General features: G+C 53.3%; 1 protein-coding gene across 2 annotated transcripts in view; it reads right to left on the bottom strand.

The window, feature by feature from the left end:
• Positions 1-24,155, bottom strand: part of PPL (periplakin) — a 43,784-nt gene extending 19,629 nt beyond the window's left edge. Inside the window, exons 1-2 of one of the 2 annotated variants that reach the window (XM_025859083.2) lie at positions 23,974-24,155; positions 3,610-3,709 (exon numbers count right to left, since the gene is read on the bottom strand). In XM_025859083.2, the coding sequence (XP_025714868.1) occupies positions 3,610-3,709; positions 23,974-24,035 (162 nt within the window). In that variant the 5' untranslated portion in view covers positions 24,036-24,155. The remainder of the gene's footprint in view (positions 1-3,609; positions 3,710-23,973) is intronic. The other variant, XM_073899558.1, reaches the window with a different exon arrangement.
• Between the last annotated feature and the right edge of the window lie 1,032 nt (positions 24,156-25,187).

Raw genomic sequence — 25,187 nt, 5'->3', positions numbered from 1 at the left:
CACCCCCACTGGGTCTCAGTATCCCATCGCTGCCATGGGAAAGAGGAAGAGGCACCCAAGTGACCCCAAGTGCAGGGTTCCACCATGTCCTAATCCAGAGAGACAGGAAGCAGATGCGTGGTTGCCAGCGGGTCGGGTGGAAATAGGAACAGTACATGAGCACAAGGGTTCTTACTAGGCAATGAAAATGTTCAGAAACCCATTTATGGAAACAGCTGTGCCACTCGGTGAAGTTACTAAAACTCACTCCATTGTCCACTTGAAGTGGGAGCTTCTTGTGATATGTACAATACACCTCAATACACTTGTTACAAGAGCAAAAAGAAGGGAAAGAGGTGATGTGCTTCCTCGTCCAGAGGAACGAGCAGACTTCCCCTCGGAAGAAGAAAAGGCGTTCAGCCCACCTGTCCCTGGCCAACTCCAGGGAGGCTGAGGGGCAACTGGGGCCCGGCGTGCTGAGGGACTTGGAGGTGAGGCCCAGGGGGGCCTGTACCAACTCTCCACCCGTGTGGATCTGGCCAGTGGGGGGGGGAAAATACGACAAAACCTCATGGTTCTTGGCTTGGGTGGAACATTATCCGCTCCATTATTTCCAGCTGATCTGCAGCTCTTGGGCAGTTACAGTGACAAAGACTAATTTTGCAAAAGGGGGAAGTAAATTAATCATTACCTCATTCATGCAAGTGCTGTGTGGGAATGCAAGCCCTCTTGAAACATGCTAGCTGAGATGAGAAAGAGAACATCTAGCTGAGAGATGCCGTGTTCAAGGGTTCACAGTTGGGCAAAACAGATCGATGGAGAGAGAGGTCAGCGTAGTGGTTACTCTAGGGGGTATGGATTGGCAAGGTCACGAGCCAGCTTTCTGGGAAATGTTCTCTATCTTGACCCGAGCAGTGGTTACGTGGGCACTTATGGATGCAAAGGCCCTTAAAATGTGGACACTTTCTATATACCTTACAGAATTTATACCTCCAGTAAAAGGTTTTTACGAGTAAAAACAAATCATAGGGACTGATGTAGCTAATAAACTACACACATGCTGACAGGCGGATGAGTGATAAAGCAAATCCAGCAGCTGTTGCTGGTGGAATCTGGGGGGTTAGGGACATGGATGTTCTCTGTGAAATTTTTTTTTTAAAGATTTTTATTTATTCATTTGAGACACAGAGATACAGAGGGAGAAATAGCACGAGCAGGGGGAGAGGCAGAGGGAGAACCAGGCTCCCCGCTGAGCCAGGAGCCCGATGCGGGGCTCAATTCCAGGACCCTGGGATCATGACCTGAGCCGAAGGCAGACGCCCAACCATCTGAGCCACCCAGGCGCCCCATCTCTGTGGAACTCTTTCAACTCTTCTGCACGTTTAAAAATTTGGATAGAGAGAGGTCATTATTGTACGATTCGGTTTATACGAAACACGCAGAAGTAAATCCATCCACAGAAAGCAGATTAGGGTTTCCGGGGGCTGCAGGGAGGGGACGTGGGGAGGGGCTGCTGTTGCGTATGGGGTTCCCTTTGGGGGAAGGGAAACGTCTTGGAACTAGAAGGAGGTGGTGGGTGACCAACACTGCAAACGGTGTACAGGCCACTGACTTGCACGCTTTAAGTGGTTAATCTTATGTTATGTGAACCTCACTTCAATTTAAGAAACAGGAACATTCAAGAGAACTTATGGGTAATAAAATGAACAGTGACATCTTCCGAGAAATGAAAGGGATGGAAGGAAAAAAAAAAAGAAAGCAAAAGATTAGTCCATATGGTCGTCAAAGCATGGTTTCTATTTTCAGGTTTGTTCGTCTGAAGTTAAAAAAGAGTTCAAAATTATCCCCCAAGTGCATGCTTGTTATTGTGAGCCATTACTCTAAGCAAATAAAAATGAGAGCTCGAGACCCTATTCTCTCTCTCTCTCTCTCTCTCTCTCTCACACACACACACACACACGTGCGCGCGCACACACAGGAAAGGGTCAAACAGAAACACCAAAAGGTTAATAGCCGATCCATCTCTCTGGTGGTGGAATTATACAGGATTTCAGTTTGCTTCGTTACACTTTATCAGTCCTGAAAGATTTGTAACAAACTCATATTACTTTCATTAGGACAAAAACAGACACACCCAAAAAGCTGTTTTCATTTAGGAAAGAAAATAGCACAGCGCCATGCGACAAGGGGATTGAAAACTCCGCAGAGGAGCCGGGACGAGGTGGCGGCCCAAGGGACAAGCTGTGGGGCGGGCGAGGCACTGAGGCAGGTAGAGGCTGGTAGAAGGGCAGGAGCGGGCAGGAAAGGAGCCGGGGGAGGGCCCCTGGCAGGAAAAGAGAGAGCGCCACTCGCCTTTCCTGCTCTTCCCCACACCTCCGTTCCTCACTGCCGGCTGTGCCATCCCCAGCGCATCCCGTCCCTCAGCTGTCTGGGCTGCCGGCGGCCTGGCCCTCGGGCCGGTGGACACCAGCGTGGGCAGGGGGAGGGGCAGCCACAGCTGGGCCAAGCCTTGAGCTCGCTCGTGACCTGTCCACCTTCTGTCCCCCACTCCTCTGGACCCGCCTCTTGGTCACCTCCTGGGTAGGAATGCAGATGAAATACAGACCATCCAGTTAAGTTCAAATTTCAGATAAACAATGGATCACTTTGTGGTATAAGTATATCCCAAACAGTACATGGGATATACTTCTATGAGAAAAGAATTGTGTTCTGAAAGTCAAATTTAACTGCATATCCTGTATTTTTATTTGCTAAATCTGGCAACCCCGCCAGGGGCTAGCTCTGTCACAGATGAGTCACCTCGCACTCTGAACCTCAGTGTCTCCAGCCACAAAATGGATATAAGCTCAACCGCCCTGGGCTGGTGCCTCCAGCAGGGGGATGATCACCCTGGCAGCTCACAGGTATCCCGCATGGTAGAGATTCCTCAGGAGAACCCGCTGCTCAGAGCGGTTGTCAGCCCATGTCACAGAAGAGCAAAGGGCAACACAGAGAGGGAACATGCTTTGCCTAGCTACTTTTCTCTCTCTTCTCTGTCAAAGGAGGATTGCATGCATCTGAGCAATGGCAGGGGAAGTAGAAGAATATCGATGGTAATAGCAAGCCCTGCAATACACCTGCATATCACTGAGTCTTTACAGCAGCCAGGGGATGAGGGTGATCGCTTTTACCCTGTCGGAGGGAATCACGTGCACAGAGAGGTACGGTGACTTGCCTAAAGTCACACAGTAAGTGGCAAAGCTGGGATACAAGGCCTGGTTCCTGAGACCATGGTTTTCCTCCAGACAGGGTCCATAAGCTGCAGGAACTTAGCCCCCAGGGTAGGGGGCTGACATTAACAGCAATAATGAGGTTTCTCCATCTCAGCACTACTGACATTTGGGGCTGGATCATTCAGGGGGAGATGGGCATCCTATGCCCTGTAGGGTGTTTATCAGCATCCCTGGCCTCTACCCACTAGATGCCTGTCCACCCCACTACCCCAGTTGTGACAGCTAAAAATGTCTCTAGATGTGGCCACATGTTCCCTGGGGGCGGAGAACCCACCCCCCTCCCCGGTAAGAACCCTTGGGTCGGGCAAGACCCTGGTCCACAATAGGGCTGGCAACACGGGGGGGGGGGGGCACTCACGCTCTGCATCTTGGCCTCCGTGTCCACGATGTTCTTCTCCACCTGGTCGGCATTTTTCTGTAGCTGCTCAATCAGCTCCGACAACTCCTTGTTAGAGATGCTGCAGAGAGAAGATACAAGGTGGGCTGGACCTGCAGGGCGTGCCATGTCCCCACCAGCCTCAGAGGGAGCCTGGCTGCCCACCCTATCTCCTGCCCCTGCCCTGGGGCGACATCACCAAACCCACAGAAACAAGGCAGCTTGGGGCGAGAGTTTCTAGTTTTCCATTTTAGCAGAACACCTTCACTATGTTTTTTTTCCATATTTTTTATGGAGACATAATTCACATACTATAAAATTCACCCCTTTAAAGCCTGTAACTCAGTGGGTTTTAGTGTATTCACAAGGTTATACTGATGGGTGTCTGGCCCTGCCTCTGTTGTTGCTTTCTTTCAATAAAAGAAGACATAAAGACCAGAGAGAGAATGCAACTTGGCCAATGTCACCCAGCCAGCCAGTAATGGTCAAGATTAGCACCTAAGGGGCGCCTGGGTGGCTCAGATGGTTAAGTGTCTGCCTTCGGCTCAGGTCATGATCTTCAGGCCCTGGGATCGAGCCCCGCATCGGGCTTCCTGCTTAGCGGGGAGTCTGCTTCTCCCTCTGGCACTCCCTCTATGCTCTGTGCTTGTTCTATCTTTCAGGTAAATAAATAAAATCTTAAAAAAAAATTAGCACCTAATTCCCCAATCTCCATTGAAAACCCTTTTGTACTGACTCCACAGTAGAGCCCAAGCAGCCAAGCACCCAGAGGTTTCATTCCACCTGCACTCATTAAACACCTACTGTATGCCAGGCCCAGCAGTGCACACAGAAAAAGCCTCACCCTCTGACTGGTCACCCCCTAGATGGGGAGGAAATGAGCATTTACAGAAATAGTCACACGACTGAGACAGGCATGGAAGCTAGGGTTACCCAGAGGAGCCTCCTGGCTGGCTGGGTGGGAATGGGGCTGGTCACTGAATGCTTCCTGGAGGAGGTGGTGGTTGCTAGGTTCTGAAGGATAAGGAAGAGTTTGGGGTTCATGGGCAGAAGGCTTCAAGGGAAGAGGCCACAAAAAAGGTGGGTTCTGGGCATGTCCATTGGAGGGGGGACCAGGGCAGGGCTCTGGATCCTCAGGCTGAAGGGGACCACCACCTCCTCACACTGGAATTCCTCAGATCAAGGCCTGGGACCACCTCTTGGGGCACAAAACATTCAGATTCCCAGGCACTAATCTCCAAAGCTAGGCCTGAGAAACTGTATTATTATTATTGCTCTTGTTATTACAGGTTCTCTAGGGGACCCTGATCCCCTGCGGAGTTTGAAGTCCAATACTGCAGGTACTGCTGGTATGGGGAGGGGCGGGTGTCAGTGGGGGGCAGAATCAGGCACAGCGAATAGAACCTGTGAGTCTGTCCATCCATGGCTCAAACCGTGCCCGAGAGCCTGCTCTGTGCCAGGCCTGGATGCGCAGGAGCTAAGGAGGGGAGAGAAACAAGACCCAGGCCGCACCATCTGCCAAGTCAATCAAGGGGGCAGCCTTTCCCAAAGTGGGTCCCAGGAACCCCAGTCCTGTAAGTCATTCCCAGAATGAAGGCTTGTGAGTCCAGGCAGCTAGGAAAACCTGGACCCTTGAGAAGTCTATGAGCCAGTAAAGGCTCTGAGCAGTCCTGCAGTGCAGAAAGCTGGTATTCAGTTGGAGAGGCAAGGAAGGCTCAGAAGAAGGGACTGTGTGTGGAGGATCTGAGTAAGGAAGGGTAAAGGCTGGGCTGCCAGGGTATGGACTGAGCCCACAGCCCCCACCCCCTGGCTGGTCAGACCACATGGAGAACATGAGTACCTCCGGGCCCCTCCCCTCCACCAAACCACTGACCCTCAGCCTGGCCTGCTGCACTCAGATGTAGCGAGTCTTAGACCAAATATTTAACCCATGACTGCTCATGTGTTATCGGGAACCTGAAGTGTGGATTAGGTGGGGGGCTTTGGCTCGGCCCAGCCCCACCTCAGGGCATGGGACCAGCTCCCAAGCCAGCCCCTTCACTGGGTGGGCAGTGTGAGGAAAGCACCTTCTGGACCCCCACCTGGATTGGCCCATTATTCCAGCCAAAGCCCAGCACCAGAAAGGGGACAAAGGACGTGGGTGGAGCAACCGGTCCCAGGAACCTGGTGCTCCTGGCAGAGGATGAAGGAGGGCTCTGTGGGAGCTTCTGGCCAGACAGGCATACGTTCCAGGTGCAGTGGGGCCATTTGCAGCTTGGACCATCTCAGGCAGGCACCGTACCCTCGAGGTGCCTCCGTTTCTCCATTTGTCTACAAGGGATGCCCACCAAGGCGTCATGGTAATTTGACGCTTCCTGCACATGCTTCACCAGACATCAGACATGTTCATAGGTACTGCCTCAACAACATCCTTACCCTAAGCCCTGGGGGAGGGTTGTGTGTCCCTTTACAGAGTTTATAGGAAACCAAGGCTCAGAGATGTCAAGGTGCTTGTCCAGTGTCATACACCTTGTGAATGGGGCACCAGGACTCTCTGCTCAGGCAGTCTTGCTCCAGAGGCCACTTCATCAAATACTGGCTCACAGCTACTCATAGGGGCATTGGGAAAATCACAAGCGCATGTGTAGCAACCACCACCATCACCAGAATAGTATGAGCTTGTATTTCACGTGCCAGTCTCTCTGCTCATTTCTTAATCTTCATTACAATCCTGTGAGGTAGGTGTTGGCCCAGTGGGTCATCATATTATTGTCCCCACTTTAAAGATGTGGAAATGGAGGACCAGAGAGTTTTAGTAATTTTCTCAAAGTTACACAGTAATTAAATTAAATGTTAGAGCCAGAATTCCAACCCAGGCAGGCCCCCAAGTTCATGCCATTAGCAACCCCATTTGACAATCCTGCACGGCTCCCAACACATCCTAGGCATGGACTGCCAAGTGCCCTAGACCACAATGGGATACCACTTCTCACCCACCAGGATGGTGATAATCAAAAAGACAGACCATAATGATTTGGTAACAAGGATATGGAGAAATCAGAACCCTCACTCACAGTAGGTAGGAACTGTAAAATGGTGCAGCAGCTTTGGAAAGCATCTGGAAGTTCCTCAAAAAGTTAAACATAAAGTTGCCACATGACCCAGTAATTCCACTCCTAAGTATCTACCCAAGAGAAATGAAAGCATAGGCCCACACAGAAACTTGAACGAAACACAAATGTTCCTAACAGCACTACTTATAATAGCCAAAAAGTGGAAACAACACAAGTGTTCACCCACCAATGAATGGATAAACAAAATGTGGAATATCCATTAAATGGAATATCACTCAGCAAAGAAAGGAATGAAACACCAACACCTGCTATAGCGTGGGTGAACCGCAAAACCATTACGCCAAGTGAAAGCAGCCAGACACAACAGGTCACATATAGTAGGATTCCATTTACATGAAATATCTAGAATAGACCAATCCATAGAAGCAGAAAGCAGATTAGTCGTTGCTGGGGCTGGGGTGGGGCTGGCAAGTGAGCACTGAAGGGTATGGGGTGTCTTTTGGGGGGTGATGAAAATGTTCTAAAATTGGTTGTGGTGAGAGTTGGGTAATTCCGTAAATATACTAAAAACTAACTGTATACTTTAAGTGAGGGAATGGTATGCTATGTGAGTTATGTCTCAATAAAGCTGATACCAGAAAAGTTGGTAAGTGCCATTTCTAAGTGATAGGGGCTTGTTTCTTCTTCCCCCACCCCCTTGAGTGTTCTTCCTGCCTTCTATCCCGTTTTCCGTGGAGGCTAGACCAGCTCCAGGCTACGCCCAGCTGCCTAGAAGATGCTAGTTAACACACACAGAGTTGACCCTGTGCCCACCAGTGCTAAGCAAGTCACATAGAGATGAGCTCCTTTAATCCTACCACTGCTGAAGTTGCACTGTTCTCCAATTTTACAGATGGGGAAACTGAGGCACTGACTCAATAACTTGGCTCCAGTCCGCTGCCAGGAAACAAGGAGAGCTGGGGTTCTAATCCAGGCCTCTGGGGCACAGTCCTAGTACTTATGCCTTTTGGGTTTGAGGTCCTGAATGAGAGTCCCCACAGGGTCCTGCATTCCGGCCAGGAGTGCAGGAATGCAGGAACGTGGGCAGGTCAGCAACCTGCAGGGAAGGGGCACAGATCCCAAAAGGCCTGGGAACTGGCTTGGCCAGTCCAGCTTTTCATCTCACTAATAAGACCCATGGGGGCATCCAGACAGGGCATCGGCCCGACTGATGGAGACCAAGATACACCCCTTCCCCACCACCCCCGACCAGTCTTGTCCCACCCACGGAGACGACAATCACCGGCAGAGCCAGGAAAGCCAAGGTGCCCCCACCCCAGAGAGGGGAGGCAGGTCTGAGTGACATGCTGGGAGAGGGACACACCCGGCCTCCCTCTACTTACTCAGAAGTTTAACACGGACACAGGTTCTAAGGGCAAGTGGCCTTCGGTACTAGAAGGTGGCTTGGAAGTCATCCAGCCCCACCTGCTCATTACACAGATGCACAAACTGAGGCCCTCAGAAGCAAAGGCACCTACCCAAGGTCATGCAGGAGGCAGCTGGTGCCTGGAGTCAGACAGCATTCAAATCCTGACTGCACCAGCCATTGGTGTAAGCTTGGAGGAGCTACTTTATGCTTCTGAACCTCTTTTACCATCTGTAAAATGGGAATAGTCCATCCCACCTAGTTAAGTGAGGTGGGTGGGGGAAAGGTCAGGGGCACTTCTGGAAACACCTGAATGAGTTTCAAAGACCACTTTGGGGTTCAAGGACTGAGCTGGAGGTTCAGGGCAGCCTCTGGAGTCCCAAAAGCAGTTTAGAGATCACTTAGGTTCACAAGTGGAATCTCCCTGGTTTCACCAGTGCCTAACCAGTGCGGGGCACGTAGGAGACATTCAACAAATATCGTTCAGTGAAGGACCTCGACTTACCAGGCCCATTGCAGGGGCTTCACAAACGGTGAGGATGACCGCTCATCCACACAACATGTACTCACTGCACTTTTACACCCCATAGAGGGTGCCCTTCACAATGCACCTGAGGCCTTATGGGGCCCCCGTGCATGGGGTTCTGCCTGTGGGCTCCTGCTTGCCAGTCATGCCTGGTCCCGTAAAATAGGTTTCTTCTGAAAATCAGTAAATTCACAGTGGCGAGGACAGAAGGTTCACATCCCCAGGGGGAAGGCATATCAATACAGTGGAACCACCTGACATCGGGGACCAAGGAGGACACAAGATCGCCTCCAAGGAACCCTTCTCAGTATATGACCTCCATCTCATGGTTAGGGGCCAGCAGACAAGCCCAAACTGAGGGACGGTTTACAGAACACCTGACCAGCCCTCTTCAAAAGTGTCAAGGCCATGAAAGACAAGGCTGAGAAACCATCAGCCTGGAGGAGCCTAAGAAGATGGGACCGCTGAATGCAAAGTGGGGTCCTGGAACAGCCTAAAGACATTAGGGAGAAACTGAGGAATTAGAAACAAGTTTATAGTTTAGTTTATAAAGTTTCCTTCCAGATTTCTGGGTTTTCCAGCAGACCCCTACAGGACACCTTGGTGATGGGAATGGCATCTAGGACACCCACCTGTGGACAGGCAGGGAGGAGGTGGGGTGCTGTGACCCAAGACCCCACCTGGTAGAAGCTGGTGGGACTAGGGACTCAGCTGTCCCCACGACAGCCCCCTCAGCCCAGCCCGGTCCAGCCCAAGTGCTGCTGTGTGCGTCACACAAGCCAGGTTGGGGCGGCGGTCCCCAGCAGATTTGGGCCCATTTCTCCAGAGAATCAGCCCTCATTTTCTTCTCCTGGGCGGATGAAGCCGGGGTCTGGCACGGGCCCAGGAGGGCCAGGGTCATGTCCAAGGCATGCCGAGGATACCTTGTGGGTGAGGACACACTGAGGGACAAACAAGGGCCTTTTGGGTCTGAGCCTGCAGGCACCAGCCTGGAACAAGTGCCTCTTTTGTGTCCCAGGATGTACTCAGAGCACTGGAACCACAGGGGGAGAGCCTGAGAGCTTTAAATGACACCAGGTACTCCCATTCTGTCACCAGGAGTTAGAAACTCAATAACCACAGTCCAACCTGCTCTGCAGGTGGCCACTCAAGCCCAGAAGGTCAGCAGCAATATGGGGATCTAGTCAGCGAGCCAGCAGGGGTGCCGTCCAGAGAAGTGGGGACAGAGGTGGCACCCAGGTCAGTTACACACCATGGATGGAGTATATGAGCAGGAAAAGAGAACACAGGCATCTCAGGGGACCCTCCTCCTCCCCCAATCCTACTGCCCACCTCTCTTCTTGCTTGAATTTTGTGCAGGAGCTCCTTTCCCTTTTCCCCAGCTGGAAGGGCAGTATGGCCTGATGGTTAAGCACCCAGACAGAAGGCAGCAGGCCTGCATTTGAATCCTGACTCAGTCCTTACTAAGCTGTGAATTACTTAGCCTCTCTGAGCCTCAGTTTCCCCATCTGTCAGTGGGGTCATCTCAACATGCATGCCACAGGGCTCGGCCAGGGGTTAAATGAGAGAGGGCTGCTCTATGGGGGAGCCCAGGCTCTCTGCCTCCACGTGGGGTCACTGTCCAGGGATCTGGGCTCCTTTTAAGGAGATGATAAAAGCCAGCAGCTGAGACCTGATGGCGGTTCACTGGCACCAGGGAGCTAAAAAACAAAGACCCCAGGCCAGCACACCATTCACACTGATCCTCACGCAAGCTAAGACATGCTCTGGCTCTGCCTTGCGGATCTTGCCTCGTCCAGGCATGGGAAATTCGCAAGTAACGTCAATATTTGGAAATGTCTCCACCAATCCCTGCAGAGGGAGGCTGGTGTATATACATGGGTAGTGAGACTGCTGGGAGGATTCGGATCCCAGGCCTGGTCCCACTGAACTGCCTTGGGTTTGGGCTTAGAATCAGGTTTGGGATTTGAAGGGTATGGTGTGTTTCCACCGAAGGGTCTCTGCTGTTCTGAGAACTCTCCCCCATCTGTAGGAGGGAAACCGCAGAACGGGAGGGCAGGGAGGGCCTGTCTACCTGGTTGTTCAAGCAGAACCCCAGAACCGCCCCAGATCCCTGCCTTTCCCTTCCCAGTTCCACCTGGGAACAGATCTCCTGTGCCTCCATCCTCCCTTTGTTCTATGGTCTCAGCCTGATCAAGGCTGCTACCTCTCACCTGGACCAATGCAACAGCCACCCCCAACTGTCTCCCCGTGCCCATACTCTAGCTGCCTCCAACCAGCTTCAGCACATTTCAACAATGCAACCTCATCTTACCACTGTCCGGCCTCCAACTTGCCAGGGCTCCCAAATGCTCTGAGAATAGAGCTCAAACTCCTGCCCAAGGCCCATAGGACTCCCTGTGCCCAGCCTTTTCTGCCTCGGGGCCCTTGTACCAGCGGGGACTTTCCGGGGCGGGGGGGGTTTCTGTTTGTAGATCGCCTCCAGGACCACCCTGGCTAAGACTTGGTTTACTCACTGCATTCCCAGCTGACCCACTCAGATTCTCTATCTCCTTCCCAAGCTCAGAAGCAGGAAGGACCTGCTTCCCAGCCTCCTACCTCCAGGAGGGACCCAGGCCCTCCAAGAACACCGTGAAGGGCCAACCCTCCAGCTAGCAGCTACCCTTGCTGCCTTCAGCTCTCCGTGCCCAAGTCATGCTGAACCAGTTGGCCCATTTTCCTCTCTATCTCGCCTGCAGGGAGGGGGTCATCCTGGCACATGGAAAGAACGTAGGATCTGGTGTTACTCTGACCTGGGCGGGCTCCTTACCCTCTCTTTGTCTATTTTCTCGTCTGTGAAATGGTGATAAGAATCTGTCCCACGCCAGAGGGTTGAAACAATTCAAGGAGATAATCCTTGTAAAGCACTTTGGATGTGGCAGTCACATGGCCAAGGCTCAAGACTGTGCCCCACACAACGCTCCTCCCAGCAACAGTGCAATGAGCCGCGCGGGTGTCTGGCATAACCAAACGTGCTATTTCTCCTACCTACCTGAATTTCCTCATCCATAAATAGGGTTATGGTGTCTACGTAGGGAGCAGCAAAGAGAAAGACACACTTCACAGGTGGGGAACATCCCCAAATGGGAGTTCATATTGTATCGCTTTGAGTTCAAGGCTACTACTGTCCCATAGGAATAGGCTGCAAGCCACCATTTGTGGTTTAAATTTTTCCAGCAGCCACATGAAAAAAGTCAAAAGAAACAGGTGAACTTAATTTTTATATGATATGTTATTTAACTTAATATATCTAAGAAATTATTTTGACAGGTAGTCGACAGAACAACATTATTAATGAGATATTTTACATACCATTTTCATATTATGTCTTCTGAACCCTGGCATGTAGTTTTAACTCACAGCACAGCTCAGCTTGTTCTAAGCACACCCCACGTGGCTAGTGGTTCCCAAGTAGGACAATGCAGTTTTAGGGGATTCTGTGGCTTCCGGCCACTTTGCTCTAAACCCATCGGTTCTGCCATAATAAAGCTGATGGATGCTCAGAGCATCTTGTGGTCCTGCTCAGAGCCTGGTACCTAGGAACACTCAACAAATGATCATCCCTTTTGCTCTCTTTCACTCTCCCACCAGACCTACACAGGTTGCCCAGACACCTGCCAGGTCCGGTCTACAGATTCCTGGCTGCCTGACTTCAAAACATTCCAGGGCTCTCAGCTGCACCCAGCCGAGCATGGTACCTGTGTGTAGAGGGCCAGGGCACGTAAACCACAGCCCAACGCCCTTTCCCCAGGCCCCCAGAGCTGCAACATCCCTGCCCACGGCATATGGCTCGCTCCCCGCCATCCCCCCCTTCAGGCTGGGAGAACAGCCTCTTTCCTGCCCTGGTCTCTTTCAGGACCTGCCACTCTGGGGAAGAGATCACACCCCCAGAGGGGTGCTGCAGCCCTGCCATAAGCCCCTGTCCCCAGCTGTCCCTGCCTGCCTAGAACCACTCTGTCCCCCACCAGTCACAACTCAACTTTCTCTGTGTGTAGAGATAGGAAGTGGTGGGCATAAGGCCCGTCTAGTGGGAACTGCCCTTCCTCCTTGGCCAGGACCACCCAGCCTTCCAGGCCTGAGTCAGTCCCCATGTTCCCCTTGATCATGTCTACCCGTCCTTCCCTTTGGGGGTTAATTCTGTTTCAGTGGGTATGCACAGGGAGCAGGGGAAGGGTGGGCAGGAGCCGTCAGCTTTGGAATGTCCGGAATGCGTAAGAGTGCACACCTCTTCCCAGAGCCCAGAGCAGGGGCCTGGCTGCCTGCTGGCCAGGGTCATCCTCTTCTGGGTCTGGCCAGCCAGCCAGGGCAGGAGCAGCTCTCCGGGGACATCCAGACCTGCTGGGAGGCTTAACCTCTGGTGCTGGGTGTCCCTCGGCCCCCATTTTCTTTTGTCCCTCCCTCCCAGACATCTATCCCATCCTGACACAAAGGCACACACAGTAGGCACTCAGGAAATGATTGCTAAACACTGAGAGCACCTGCCAGATACCTATCACCGCCCCCCTACCCCCCCGCAGGTCCTTCACAACAAGATCCATTAAAATCTTACAGTCCTGGGAGAAAGGCACCCTTACAGTCATTGGACACTTCTCTTTTTCAAAAGATTTTATTTTTAAGCAATCTCTACACCCAATGTGGGGCTCGAACTCACAACCCCAAGATCAAGAGTCTCACACTACACCAAATGAGCCAACCGGACGCCCCCATCGGGCACTTTTCTTAATCCTGCCTTTATTAGACTATAAATTTTTGGACAATAAGGACGTCCTCATTTTTTTAAGATTTATTTATTTATTCTAGAGAGAGAAAGAGCCCAAGCGGGAGAGGGAGAGAGAATGCGAAGCAGGCTCTGCGCTCAGCACAGAGCCCGACACGGGGCTGGATCTCACTGATTTCATGGCCACGTGATCATGACCTGAGCTAAAACCAAGGGTCGGACGCTCAACAGACTGAGCCACCCAGGCGCCCCAGGACACACTCATCTTTCAGGGGGCCCTTTTTTGCCATGAATTCCAGGCCTTGCATAGGTTTGGGGCTCAATAAATATTGAACTGAGCGGACTTTTGGAGGCATGGCCACAATTCCTATCCCCCCATTTTCCAGATGAAGACAACTGCGGCTTAGAGGGTGTGAGAAATCCACCTGAGGTCACACAGCTGAGAAGTGGTGGTGCCAGGATTGGAACAGGCTCCAGAGCCACCTTCTCAGAACGAGGGTGACGGGGCGCCTGGGTGGCTCAGTCGTTGAGCGTCTGCCTTCAGCTCAGGTCATGGTCCCAGGGTCCTGGGATCGAGCCCCGCATCGGGCTCCCCGCTCTGCAGGGAGCCTGCTTCTCCTTCCCCCACTCCCCCTGCTTGTGTTCCCTCTCTCGCTGTGTCTCTCTCTGTCAAATAAATAAAAAAAAATCTTAAAAAAAAATAAAAATAAATACATAAATAAAAAATACCAATCCACGAAATGACAGGGAGACGTTGGGGAGACAGGACAAAGCAGCAAGGTGTTCACCACTCAGGGGAGGCCTAGTGATTTACATCTTGTGGGCACCTGTCTCGGTACAGTTAATCCCAGTAGTTGAGTAATAGTGGTGGCAACTGACTCAGACATTCTCCTAAGATGCCACCATGAGGGGATCCCAATCTGTCCCTCTGAGCAGGCCTTTTGGGAGAAGCAATCAACACAGAGGGAACACCTCCCTGGGTTGTACCCTGGCCCAGGGCCTGACACATTTTCCACTTTGATCCTCATAACAACCCCTCCAGGTTGGTACTATTATTGCTCCCAGTGAACAGACTGAGCCTAGGGAGGAGGGGCAACTTGCCTGGGGCCACTGTAGTAAGCATCCAGGCTGGTGACTGCTGTCACCCCAGCCAGTTTCCTACATAGTCAGTCACGGCTGAATAAACTTTCACCTCCACCCCCAGCTCCTTGTCATCTCTCCACCGCTCTTACCCGCCTGGGGACAGGCCCTTCTCTGTTACCAACCCCTGAGACAGGAGTTGTTAACATGCTATCAAACGTCTGCTCAGATCAACACTTACTTATTTATTTTAAAGATTCTATTTATTTATTTGACACAGAGAGAGACAGCGAGAGAGGGAACACAAGCAGGGGGAGTGGGAGAGGGAGAAGCAGGCTTCCTGCCGAGCAGGGAGCCCGATGCGGGGCTCGATCCCAGGACCCTGGGATCATGACCTGAGCCGAAGGCAGACGCTTAACAACTGAGCCACCCAGGCATCCCTCAACACTTATTTATTGAACTCCAAACCTATGCAAGACCTGGAATTAAGGGCACCCAAAGACAGGTAAGCCCAAAGATTTATTTTTAAAATATTTAATTAATTTATTTATTTGACACAGAGAGAGAAAAAACGTGTGAGTACAAGCAGGGGGAGCGGAAGGCAGAACGAAAGGGAGAAGCAGACTCTCCACTGAGCAGGGAGCCTGACACGGGACTCGATGCCAGGACCCTGGGATCATGACACCCAACCCAATGAGCCACCCAGGTGCCCCATCCAAAGGTTTATAACCTAATAATCAGGATGAAGAAAAACACCCCAGTGACTATAATTGCAAACATTCAGATTGCCTGGGTCAGGGTATTTTCATCCACTCTGTCCCATTCAGGCTTTATATCCTAACTTAATTGTGAAAATATAGTTTGACCCAATAAAATGCAGGAAAAGAGCCAAAAGGAAACAAAAGAGAAAGCATGATAAATAGGAAATACAAACTATTTTTGTATAGGGGAAGGTCCAAACACATCAGTTATTACAATAAACGTGAATGAGTTAAACTCTCCTGTTAAAAGATAAGACTCTTAGGTGAGAATAAAAATACAAAACAAAAGCCTGCTCTGTGCCATTTTATAAGACACATACCTGAAACGGAATGATACAGGAAAGTCGAGAATAAAGGAATACAGCATGACAGATCAGGCAGCTGCTATGGCAAAGGGAAAGCAAGGTGTGTGTACCTCAAGGACAAGATGGATCGAAGTAATCAGTGTAAATGTGGGCTTCGCACCCCTGGCTACACATCCAAAGACTGAAGTGTGGGCCCCGCCCTAGAGATTCTGACTTAATCTGTCTGCGACAGGGCCTGGACATCGCTTTTAAACTCCCCGGATGAGAGGCGCCTGGGTAGCTCAGTTGTTAAGCGTCTGCCTTTGGCTCAGGTCATGATCCTAGGGTCCTGGATCGAGCCCCGCATCAGGCTCCCTGCTCAGCGGGAAGCCTGCTTCTCCCACTCCCCCTGCTTGTGTTCCTGCTCTCGCTGTATCTCTCTCTGTCAAATAAATAATTTATAAATAAATAAATAAATAAATAAATAAATAAATAAATAAAATAAAATAAAATAAAATAAAATAAAACTCCCCAGATGAGTCTAATGTGCAGCCAGGGCTGGGAACCCGGAAATCAACCACAGTAATGTGTCACAGGGTTGGGGGGGGGTCAGATTGAGGAAGAATCCCCAGATCTCTACAGAGAGGAAGTCTTGTAAGAAAGGAGTACACAGTACACAGGAAGCATCCAGTAAATACCAGATTGATTGGTCAATTGACTGATACTCTCCTTACTAGAAACTTCCATGGTAATTAGTAAAATCCTCCACACCCAACTATTAATCCTGGGGAAGTACTCCTAAACAGAGAAGATTGCTGGTGTAGTAACTACAGATCCGTTTCCTGGCCTAATCTGTTTCCGCCCCACAAAGCCACCCTACCTCCAGGCCCATGTCAGGCGTGTGCTCTCAGGCTCTCGTTACCCACATGCAGAAGTTCAAGCTGCCTTGGGTAACACCAGGGTAATCTTGAAGATTTTTGCAAGGTTTAAACGGGGCTTAAGTCAATCTTGGTGCCCCTGGGTGTCAGGACATCATCCAGGTTCAAGACCAGGAGTACCAGGCTCCATTTATTAAGCACCTGCTGCATCCCTGCTGTTGTAAACCCACTGTCTCTAGTGTTCTCCACAAGCTTACGCTACTCTAATTCACAGATTCAAGAGAGACCTCCCACCACTATTTACTGAGTGCTACGTGTGGTTGGCACCGTTTTGGGGGGTATGGGAGTGACTGCACAGCATGCAAAGTCCCTGCCTTCATCAAGCCTAGGGGGGTGGGAATGTGACCTGCAGCACAGCTGACAAGTGGCACAGCTGGGCCTGAAGGGGGGGCAGTCTGCAACTCCTAAACTCAGGCTCTTTCTATTCTACCCACCATGCCCTCTGTCCCTGCCCATGGGCCTCGGCTTCTCCCTCAGGAGCAGTGGGGTTTGGTTGACCATTTTATACTTAGAAAGAGTCAAGCTTCTTATCTGGGGCGGCAGGACTGAGCCCTCTCAGGTCCCGACACAAACTTAGAATCCTTCCTCAACTTTAATTTGGAACCACTATGTCCCCATGCCCAGGATGGAGTAGTGAAAACCAGAAAAGCTAGGAGTCTGAAATCCGAGCCCAGGCCACTGGGGCAGCAAGGAATTCTACACACAGCTATTTTCTTGCAGCCATGCAGCCTTTCAGGGTCAGCGGGCAGCAGATGGAGCTGCCAGCCAGGGAGCAGCTGGGTGTGCAGTTCCCCTACAAGACCTGACAAACCCTTTGCCCAGGAAAGGGTGGGCCAGGCAGGACACTCTGACAGCCAGCTTGCCTGCTCCTGGCTCAGAATGCCCGTGTTAGAGTAACTCTGAGTCTCTGGGCAGGCTACTAAAACTCTGAGCCTCACTTGAAACAGAAACATCAGGGTAGTATTATCCAAGAAACACAACATAATCATAATTTAGGGCAGCCACTCCAAGCCAGGACTCAACCTTGAGCCTCTTGTATGTTCATACCTTTCCCAATACCCCTGCCGCCTTCCTGAGACTTTCTATCCATGACTCCTGATATGGAACCATCCTGCCTGCCTTCCAGTCTTGCTCTTCCGGCCTCAGGACCTGTCCCTCCCAGGCTCACCTCCTCTTCCTCCCCGAGACCCCCTTCTCCCACTACTGACTAGACTCTGAGACACAGGACTCCAGGCTCCCTTCCAGGCTCCAGTCCACTCTGTTCCTCCTGCCAGTTCTCCTTTCCCATCCCCCTCCTCACTTTAAAAGACCTGAAAACCCATGATCTAGCTCAAACACGCAGAAAAGTACAGAAAAGAATCCTACCACCAAGACTTAGTTGATGTTCCCATGCTGCCGTATCTGCTTTGGATTATGTTTACAAATATAACATTATCGTTCATTATCCCTTCGGCCCCCTCCTCTGGGGGAGGGTAATTTTGGAGCTGCTGGTTTCCTCCTCGGCCCGTTTCATGCTTTCCACTACATACCTGTGTCTGTATCCAGAAACATCATATTGCTTTGTATGAATGTTTTTTAAAATGTACATAAATATACTCTCTGTCTCCTTCATTAGCTTTGCTCACTGATGACTTTTCAGGCTTATGCACATGGATGCACACCTAACCCGCCTCATCCCCTCTCTGGGCTCTCTTGATCCACCCACCACCTCCCCCAGAAGCCCTCGGGCTGGCTCAGGGACCCTCTGCCTCCACTGTCCCAGCACTTACCACCCTGCATTGTTGTCGCCTGTTTACCGAGCACACAGAAAGTGGCTGGATGAGGGCAGGGGTCAGCAGCACTCTCTGTTCAGGCCCTCACATTGTGTCCCACCCCCCACCCCCACCGTCCCGGTGTGTGTGTGTGGGGGGGACGGTTTAGGGAGAGAGAGAATCTTAGCAGTCCTCCACGGCTCACCTCATTCATTCATTCATTCAGCATATGTGCTACACCAGCCAGTCTGGTAGCAGGGAGCCAGCCATCCCCATCTGGCCAAAGGGCCAGAGTCAAATGGCTGCTGAAAGAAGGACCAAGGAGATGGGCAAGACAAAAGGTTAGAGAGGACTTAAGGAACAGAAACCAACCAAGAAAGAGGAAGAGAAATGAGCCAAGAGAGGTGGGAAGAGCATTCCAGGCAGGAGGAGCAGTGCGGGCAAAGGCCACATGGTTGGATGTGGAAAGGACAGGGTGAGGGACACACATGAGTGTGTGCAGGGCTGCTGCAACCAGGGAACCCAGGGGCAAGGGGCAAGTGGCGGGGGACAGGATCAGATATGCATCTTGCAAAGAGCTCCCCGGCAGCCACGGGGAGAAGGGACTAAGGTGTCAGAGTAGAAGCAGGAACTGTGAAGAGGCTACTGCAAGTATGCAGGGCAAGAGGGCCTGGGCTGCTAGCTAGGCAAGGGTAGGCAAGGCAAAACGGACAATGCAGGGCTGGCCCCTGCAGACAGCAACCTCCTTCCTGGGGCACCAGGGGCCTCCCTCCCCAGGCTCAGGAGGCTGAAACACAGAAGGGCCACCAGGAGCAGAGAGAACGAAGACCAGAGGCCATTTCCCCCTTCCCCCTGCAGAGACAGGCTGGGACAGGCAGGCTGGGAGAGTGGCACGTAGAAGGGAGCTGTGAAGCCCAGGTCCTCCCCCCTTGACAAGGAGCCTTGGAAATGCTCTTAAAGGCAGCTTGTCCCAGTGCCCAGAGCCCTCTGGGTGCCCCTCACCCTACTTGGGGTATTGCCTAAATGGTATGAATTGAGCTGAGCCTCTCCCCCGCAAAACTTCCTATCCCCAGATGATTGCCCCTGACAATCCTCGAAATGCCAGCATTAGCAGCCATTCTAAAGGTTCAGTGCCATTCTGTTCTGAACCTAATTTATCAGGTCTCCTTCCCTCTGCCAAGAGGAGGACTGGGCAAGTGAGGGCAAAGCCAGAGAGAGGGGAAGTAGACAGGGTTGCTGGGGCGGAGTCAGGGAATACAAAAGCCAGTGACTCCACCATCTGGCCTGGGGCAATCCCTGGAGCCGGCTGCCACCAGACCCAGGTGTGTGTGTGTGGGGGGGGAAGATCTACTTCCCCTTCCCAGGGGCTCCTGGGCCACTAGCATCCGCCACCTGTGAGCTATGCACCCAAGGTGACTGGCTTTACTCTTGGCCTCAGTGTTACTGTCTGTGAAATGAGACACCAACACCAGCCTGGCTGGTATGGTGTCAAAATGAGGCACCCTAACACCCACGGCCATGCTGGGCACACAGTAGGTGCTTGAGAAATGGCTGGATCACTCCAGTACAAGTCACCCATGTGGTTGGAGGTGGGCTTTGCTGACAGAACACTCCCCAAATCGTTCAGGCTTTCCAGCTGTCACTGATCAATGTGTGCAGGTGTGTCTCTGTGGATCTACTTGAGGTGGGCGCCCCATGAATGTTGAGGTGAATGGATGAGAGTCAGCTGATCTCCTGCCCCACCCGGGAGGAGGAGACCAGCTGCCTGGTCAGCTCTGGGCTTAACACTATCCTTACCCTTAATAGTGTGCGCTTACTGGTACTGGCTGCTGGAGTTTACCGAGCACTCACTGTGAGCCGGGTCTGGGGCTGCACACCCAGCAACCTCACCAGCTGGGGGTTGCTATCATCACTCCCATTTCACAGATGAAGAATCTAAGACTCAGAGATGTTAAGTGACCTGCCGAAGGTCACACAGTCAGGAGGGGCAAAGTGAGGGAGGGCTTGAACTCACACCCGGCTGACATCAGACTCTGTGCTCTTAACCACCAACAGGCTCAGGGTACCCTAGCCAGCTTCCAGGAGGGCAGGCACCCCTTTCACCAGCCCTTAAAGCCTTGGGCCCCACCTCCCACACAGGGTCCTCCTCGTTAAGACGGGGCGATTCTTGGCAGGATGCAACCCCGGTGAGGTTGAAAGGTGAGGCCAGGCTGCTGGGTGCTTACTGGGACCCAGGTCTGGGTGGAGGGGCAAAATTAGTCCCGTTTTACAGATGAGGAAGCTGAGGCTCTGTGAGGCCAAATTTCTTTGCCAAAATCAAAAGGAGGCAGAATTCAGTCTAACTCCACAGCTGGATTTTAACCATTCCACTCCTCCCCATGACAGGTCGGACACCTCCCCAGGAAGTCCTGCCTGATCTCCTAGGTCTCCACCCTAACCCTGCCCTGACAGCTCTTACTTCAGACCAGTCAGGGGCACCAGAGCCGATGGGCTAGAGACCTCGTCTATCCAGCTCTATGTCCCACCGCCAGGAAACAGTCCTGTAACCACACTAGTAATGAAGCGTAACTCCATCGAGTACAAGAAGATTGTCAATGTCTCCTCCACTCCCCGGGAACAGCAGCCCTTGAGTTGTGCGGTGCACAGCCTGTCCATCGGCATCCAGTTCAAACCCAGGCACGTGGTAGGTGCCTTATCTGCATTTGTTCAATAGTTATAATCATCGTAGTGGCCATAGATTGAGGCCTCCTAAAACTCTCAACTCTTTCCCTGTGTTATTTCATTTAATCTTCATGCCAACAATATCATCCAGCAGGAACTATGCTTATGCCCATTCTACAGTTGGAGGAAACACCGACTCAGAGGCCAAGCAGCTCGCCCTGGGTTGCATAACCAAGAAGGGGCAACTGGTAGGGGCTGCACTATCAGCCACAGTTCAGGGTTCAGGACGGTGGGAGAAGGTCCCCTCCGGACCTTCCCTGCTGGGCTCGATGCCCATGTTCATCCTCAGTGACCTGCACCATCAGGCCTGACCCTGTCATTAGCTCAGGTGTGAACATCAGCTCCCACACCTGTTATTAGGAACCAGGGTGACAGGAGCAGCGGGGTTCACCTGTCCCAGCCCTCCCCAGTTTCAGATGCTAAAAAGTGGACAAACAGGGAGGGGCAGTTTTCTCCACAAGAGCTCTTCTGTGACTGCCTGGCTTCTGGGTCCTGGGTCCCCTCCGCTGAAGACGGTGCTGCTGACCCCGTGTCTGGGTACTTCCTGTGTGCTAGGGGCATTCTGTCCATTGTCACATTTGCTTCCCCCAGGACCTCAGGCTGGAGACATGTATTCACGCCATCCCTGCTTTGGGGATGAGGAAGCTGAGGCTCAGAGTGGTTCCCTGACCTGCCTACAGCAGCTGTGGCAAAGCCGGGTTCAGGAGAGAGGCATTCCACTCTCGGGGTCGGAGCTCCCACTCACCTTGCCATGCTTTATCTCCCTGGCAACCCCACCCCCCCTCAAAGGAGGCCCCCCAAAAACTTAGGGTGAATGTTTGAGGGTCAGTGCCCCCATTACCCACGACCACATCTTAGAGCTACAAGGACAGTGTTAGGCACTACGTGACACTCAGAAGATTCTTGTTTAGAGAATGGGGCAAGAGGCTGTCCCCCAGCCCATAACCCAGTCCATGAACTTGTCCCCACCGAGGGGGAAGGGGCAGAGGGATGCACTGGTCTGGTCTGGTGAGATCAGGGAGGGAAGCACCCGGCCCCTACTCAGAGCTGTCTGTGCCAGGCCACAGAGCCCAAAGGAAGAGTCTCTCATCCCATCCTGGGGGAGAGAATTGGGAAGGCTTCCTGGAGGAAGAAACCTCAAAGCTGAGATCTGAGATCAATGGCTGTCAGAAAACAGCAGATGGTGGCTGCCTTGGGCCAGAAGTATGCAGGGAAGAGAAAGAGGGCAGGAGAGGGGTAGGACCCTGAGTCCTTGTCACCCCAGGCCCTTGGAGTCTACGCAGCTATAAAGGATGGGAAGTCCTTCCTTCCTATCCTCTGTTGGGAAAGCCAAGACCCTCCCAGCACGTATGATTTCATCATAACCTTGTTAGGTCCAACCTTCTATTAGGGGGACCAGACAGAGAGCTGGAGGGATCAGGGTCTGGAGGAACGGGGTAAGCAGAGGGCAGGGTGAGGCCTGGCCCATCTCCTGGTGTGTGGGTGTGTGCATGTGTGAAGGACTGGAGGAGCCCAAGTCTTGGTGGGGGGAGAACAGAACAGTCCTCTGTGGCTGGCACAGAGTATGCGATTGTGCAATTCTCCAGGGAACAGCTCAGGGACTGGACGGGACCCCAGCTAGGTTTGAGAGCCAGCTGGACTCAGCCACAGAGGAACAGCATACAGGGCCCTGCCCAATCTCTGGGGCTGTGAAAGCCTGGGGAGGCTGGGGGGGGGGGTACTTTGGAGGGGAAAATAAATGCCTCTGAGCTTTAAACAGTCCAAAGGAGAGATGGGGGACCCTGAAATCACGGGGTGGTGCAGTTTCTGAAAAAGCTGGAACTCACAGTAATGGAGTGCCCAGGCCTGCCTGCACCTGTCTGAGGGGTCTGCCTGGGCTGGACCACAGGAGTATCGTGGGAGCCCTGGCCAGAGTCTTCTCACCTTCTTCTGGGCCTGGATGGGAGTGAGGATCACAGTGGGGTGGGGGCATGTTAGGGTGGATACTGCCAGCCAGCTGGACAGTGCAATTCGCGGAGTCTCCCACCTGAATGAAGCTTGGTAAAGTGCACCCTCCCAGCCAGGAGCCCCCACCTCATATTTGCAAGGGTCAATCTCAGCATCTCCAAGAGGCTTCCCTAAACCGGTTATTAAATGAATACATTAGGCTTATCAAAACGGACGTGGGCTGCCGTCTCAACGCAAACACATCAAGACATGTCATTCCCTTCCCAGGCCGCCCTGGGAACCTGAGGCTCAGAGACGCCGCCAGTTTCTGGACTGGGGGGTGGGGCACACCCCTGGGAAGTCATGCAGTGAGAAGGAGGCTCCGACGACGCCCAGCCACCGCGCAAACCCCGGCATGGGAAAAGGGGGGGTGTCTCAGCCTGTGCCCCCTCACCAGCTCCCCCCCACACCCATGGGTTTTTCTTGGTGAAGCTCTGGAGGGCAGGGTGGCAGCTCCCGGGAACCGCTGCCGCAGCTGGCACACAGACCACCGCCCCGCCACGCACCACCCCCACCTCTAGCCCCACAGAGCCAGGAGCACCTGCGCGCTCTCCAAGAAGCGCCGGCGAGCGCCCCCCCCCCCGCCCAGCTCAGTCTCCGTTCCCCCCGTGAGCCCCTGGACGAAACTTCCTGAATCCCCTGCGGCGCCCCTGCCTTGGGTGTAGCGTCCTCCGGACACACCACTGTCCACCCCTGCGGTGCTTCCCGTCTCAGGAGAACCCCCGGCGCAAGGGCGACCCTCAGACACAGAAGTTCCCTGTACCAAGTTAATGCTCCCTGACCTCCTACAACTCTCCGGTGCCAAGTATCATGTTTCTCCTCGGGCGCCCCCCAGCCCATCCTCATTCCCACCCCGGCAGGGCTTGCCAGCTCAAGGGTGTCCCTCGGGAGCGGCGTTCCCGCCTGGCGCGCACTACCGGCTCAGCTCCCCGCCCCCTCGGCCAAGCTTTCGGGGGGGCCCCCCTGCAGCTCTCCGGGCCAGGCCGTTTCCCCCACGCTCGGGGCTCTGCTTCCCAGCCTAGGGCGCCCCTCAGCGCGCTGGTTTCCCGCGGGCGTCCCGGGCGCGGCGTGCGGCGCCTGCTCACCTCCGGGTCTGCACAGTGGGGCTGTATTTGCCTTTGTTTCTCTTCCTGAAGAGCGAGTTCATGGTGGCGCTCGGAGTGCGCGGGCGGGGGCGGCGGGTCGCGGCGCCGGGCTGGCAGTGGGAGGCGGGCGGGCCCGGCGCGCACCGAGGGGCGGGCAGCGGACGCAGGTGAGCGAGCGGCGGCGCAGGAATCCCTAGTGCGGCGCGGCGAGTGCGGCGACCGGTCACTACTCACGGGGGGCGGGGCGCCCGCGGGCCTCTGGCTCTCCGGGCGGCTCCCGGAGAAGGTGGTGCTTACCTTCCCGGAGGAGGGGCCACCGGGAGGGCGGGGCTTCCAGGCCCCTTGGGCGCGCGCCCTAGGCCTGGTCCGAGCGAGCGGAGCGTCCAGCCTGGGCTGGGGATGGGACACGGGGACCTGTCGGGACACCGCCCACCCTCCCCGGCCCCCGCACTCTAGTGTCTGGCAGGTGGGCGGGGGCGCACAGGCCCGGGCACACCTAGCCCCACACTCAACCCCCTCCCTCGGGCCTGGCGCTCCCCCTGGCTGAGGGCCCTCACCTGGCTCTCCGCTGCCCCTCGCGCGTCGCGCTCCCATCTCCTTGGCTCACACCCAGGTGCCCCCCCCCCCAGACAGGTGTGGCTGGGACCAGACGGGTCTCTGGGCCTTGGCTAGCTGGTGAATTACATTCACAGGGGGTAGCAGTGCCAATGGCAATTGAGAAAAGAGGTTGTGGAGCGCGTCTGCCTGATTCACATCCCCGACCTCAGCCGCAGCTGACACCTCGCAAGACGTCTTACCGCTCCCAGCCTCAGTTTCCTTATTTGTCAAACAGTGATAACAACTGCCCACAGCCCCAAGGGTTAGGGTCAACAGAGTCCTGTTGAGAATTCACACTAAGTACTTAGCACAGTGTCCGGCCCAAATGTGCAGGAAGTGGGCCATCTAGGGTAGACAAAAAAATCCTTTGAAACTAATAACTCCAGGCCCTGGCATGATAGAAATACTTCATGGCTGGTCATAAAAGCAGCTGGATTCTGGTTCAAAATCGCCATGTTACAGAATTCTGCCAACATGTGCCCAAGTTAAAACTGTGTGCCACGGTGTCCCTGGGTTTGACAGTAGACCACTGTGCACCCGGTGTTAGGTGTGTACCAGTTGAGAAGGCTGGAGTGGAAGAGGCAGTAAACCGAGTCTGGCAGTGAGCCCAAATGGGG

The sequence above is a fragment of the Callorhinus ursinus genome, unplaced genomic scaffold (genome assembly GCF_003265705.2).
Source record: "Callorhinus ursinus isolate GAN/ISIS: 27379988/994484 unplaced genomic scaffold, GSC_fseal_2.0 scaffold13, whole genome shotgun sequence".
Classification (NCBI taxonomy): Eukaryota; Metazoa; Chordata; class Mammalia; order Carnivora; family Otariidae; genus Callorhinus; species Callorhinus ursinus.
The sequence above is the reverse complement of the archived record's forward strand: the minus strand, read 5'-3'. Positions and strand labels throughout refer to the sequence as shown.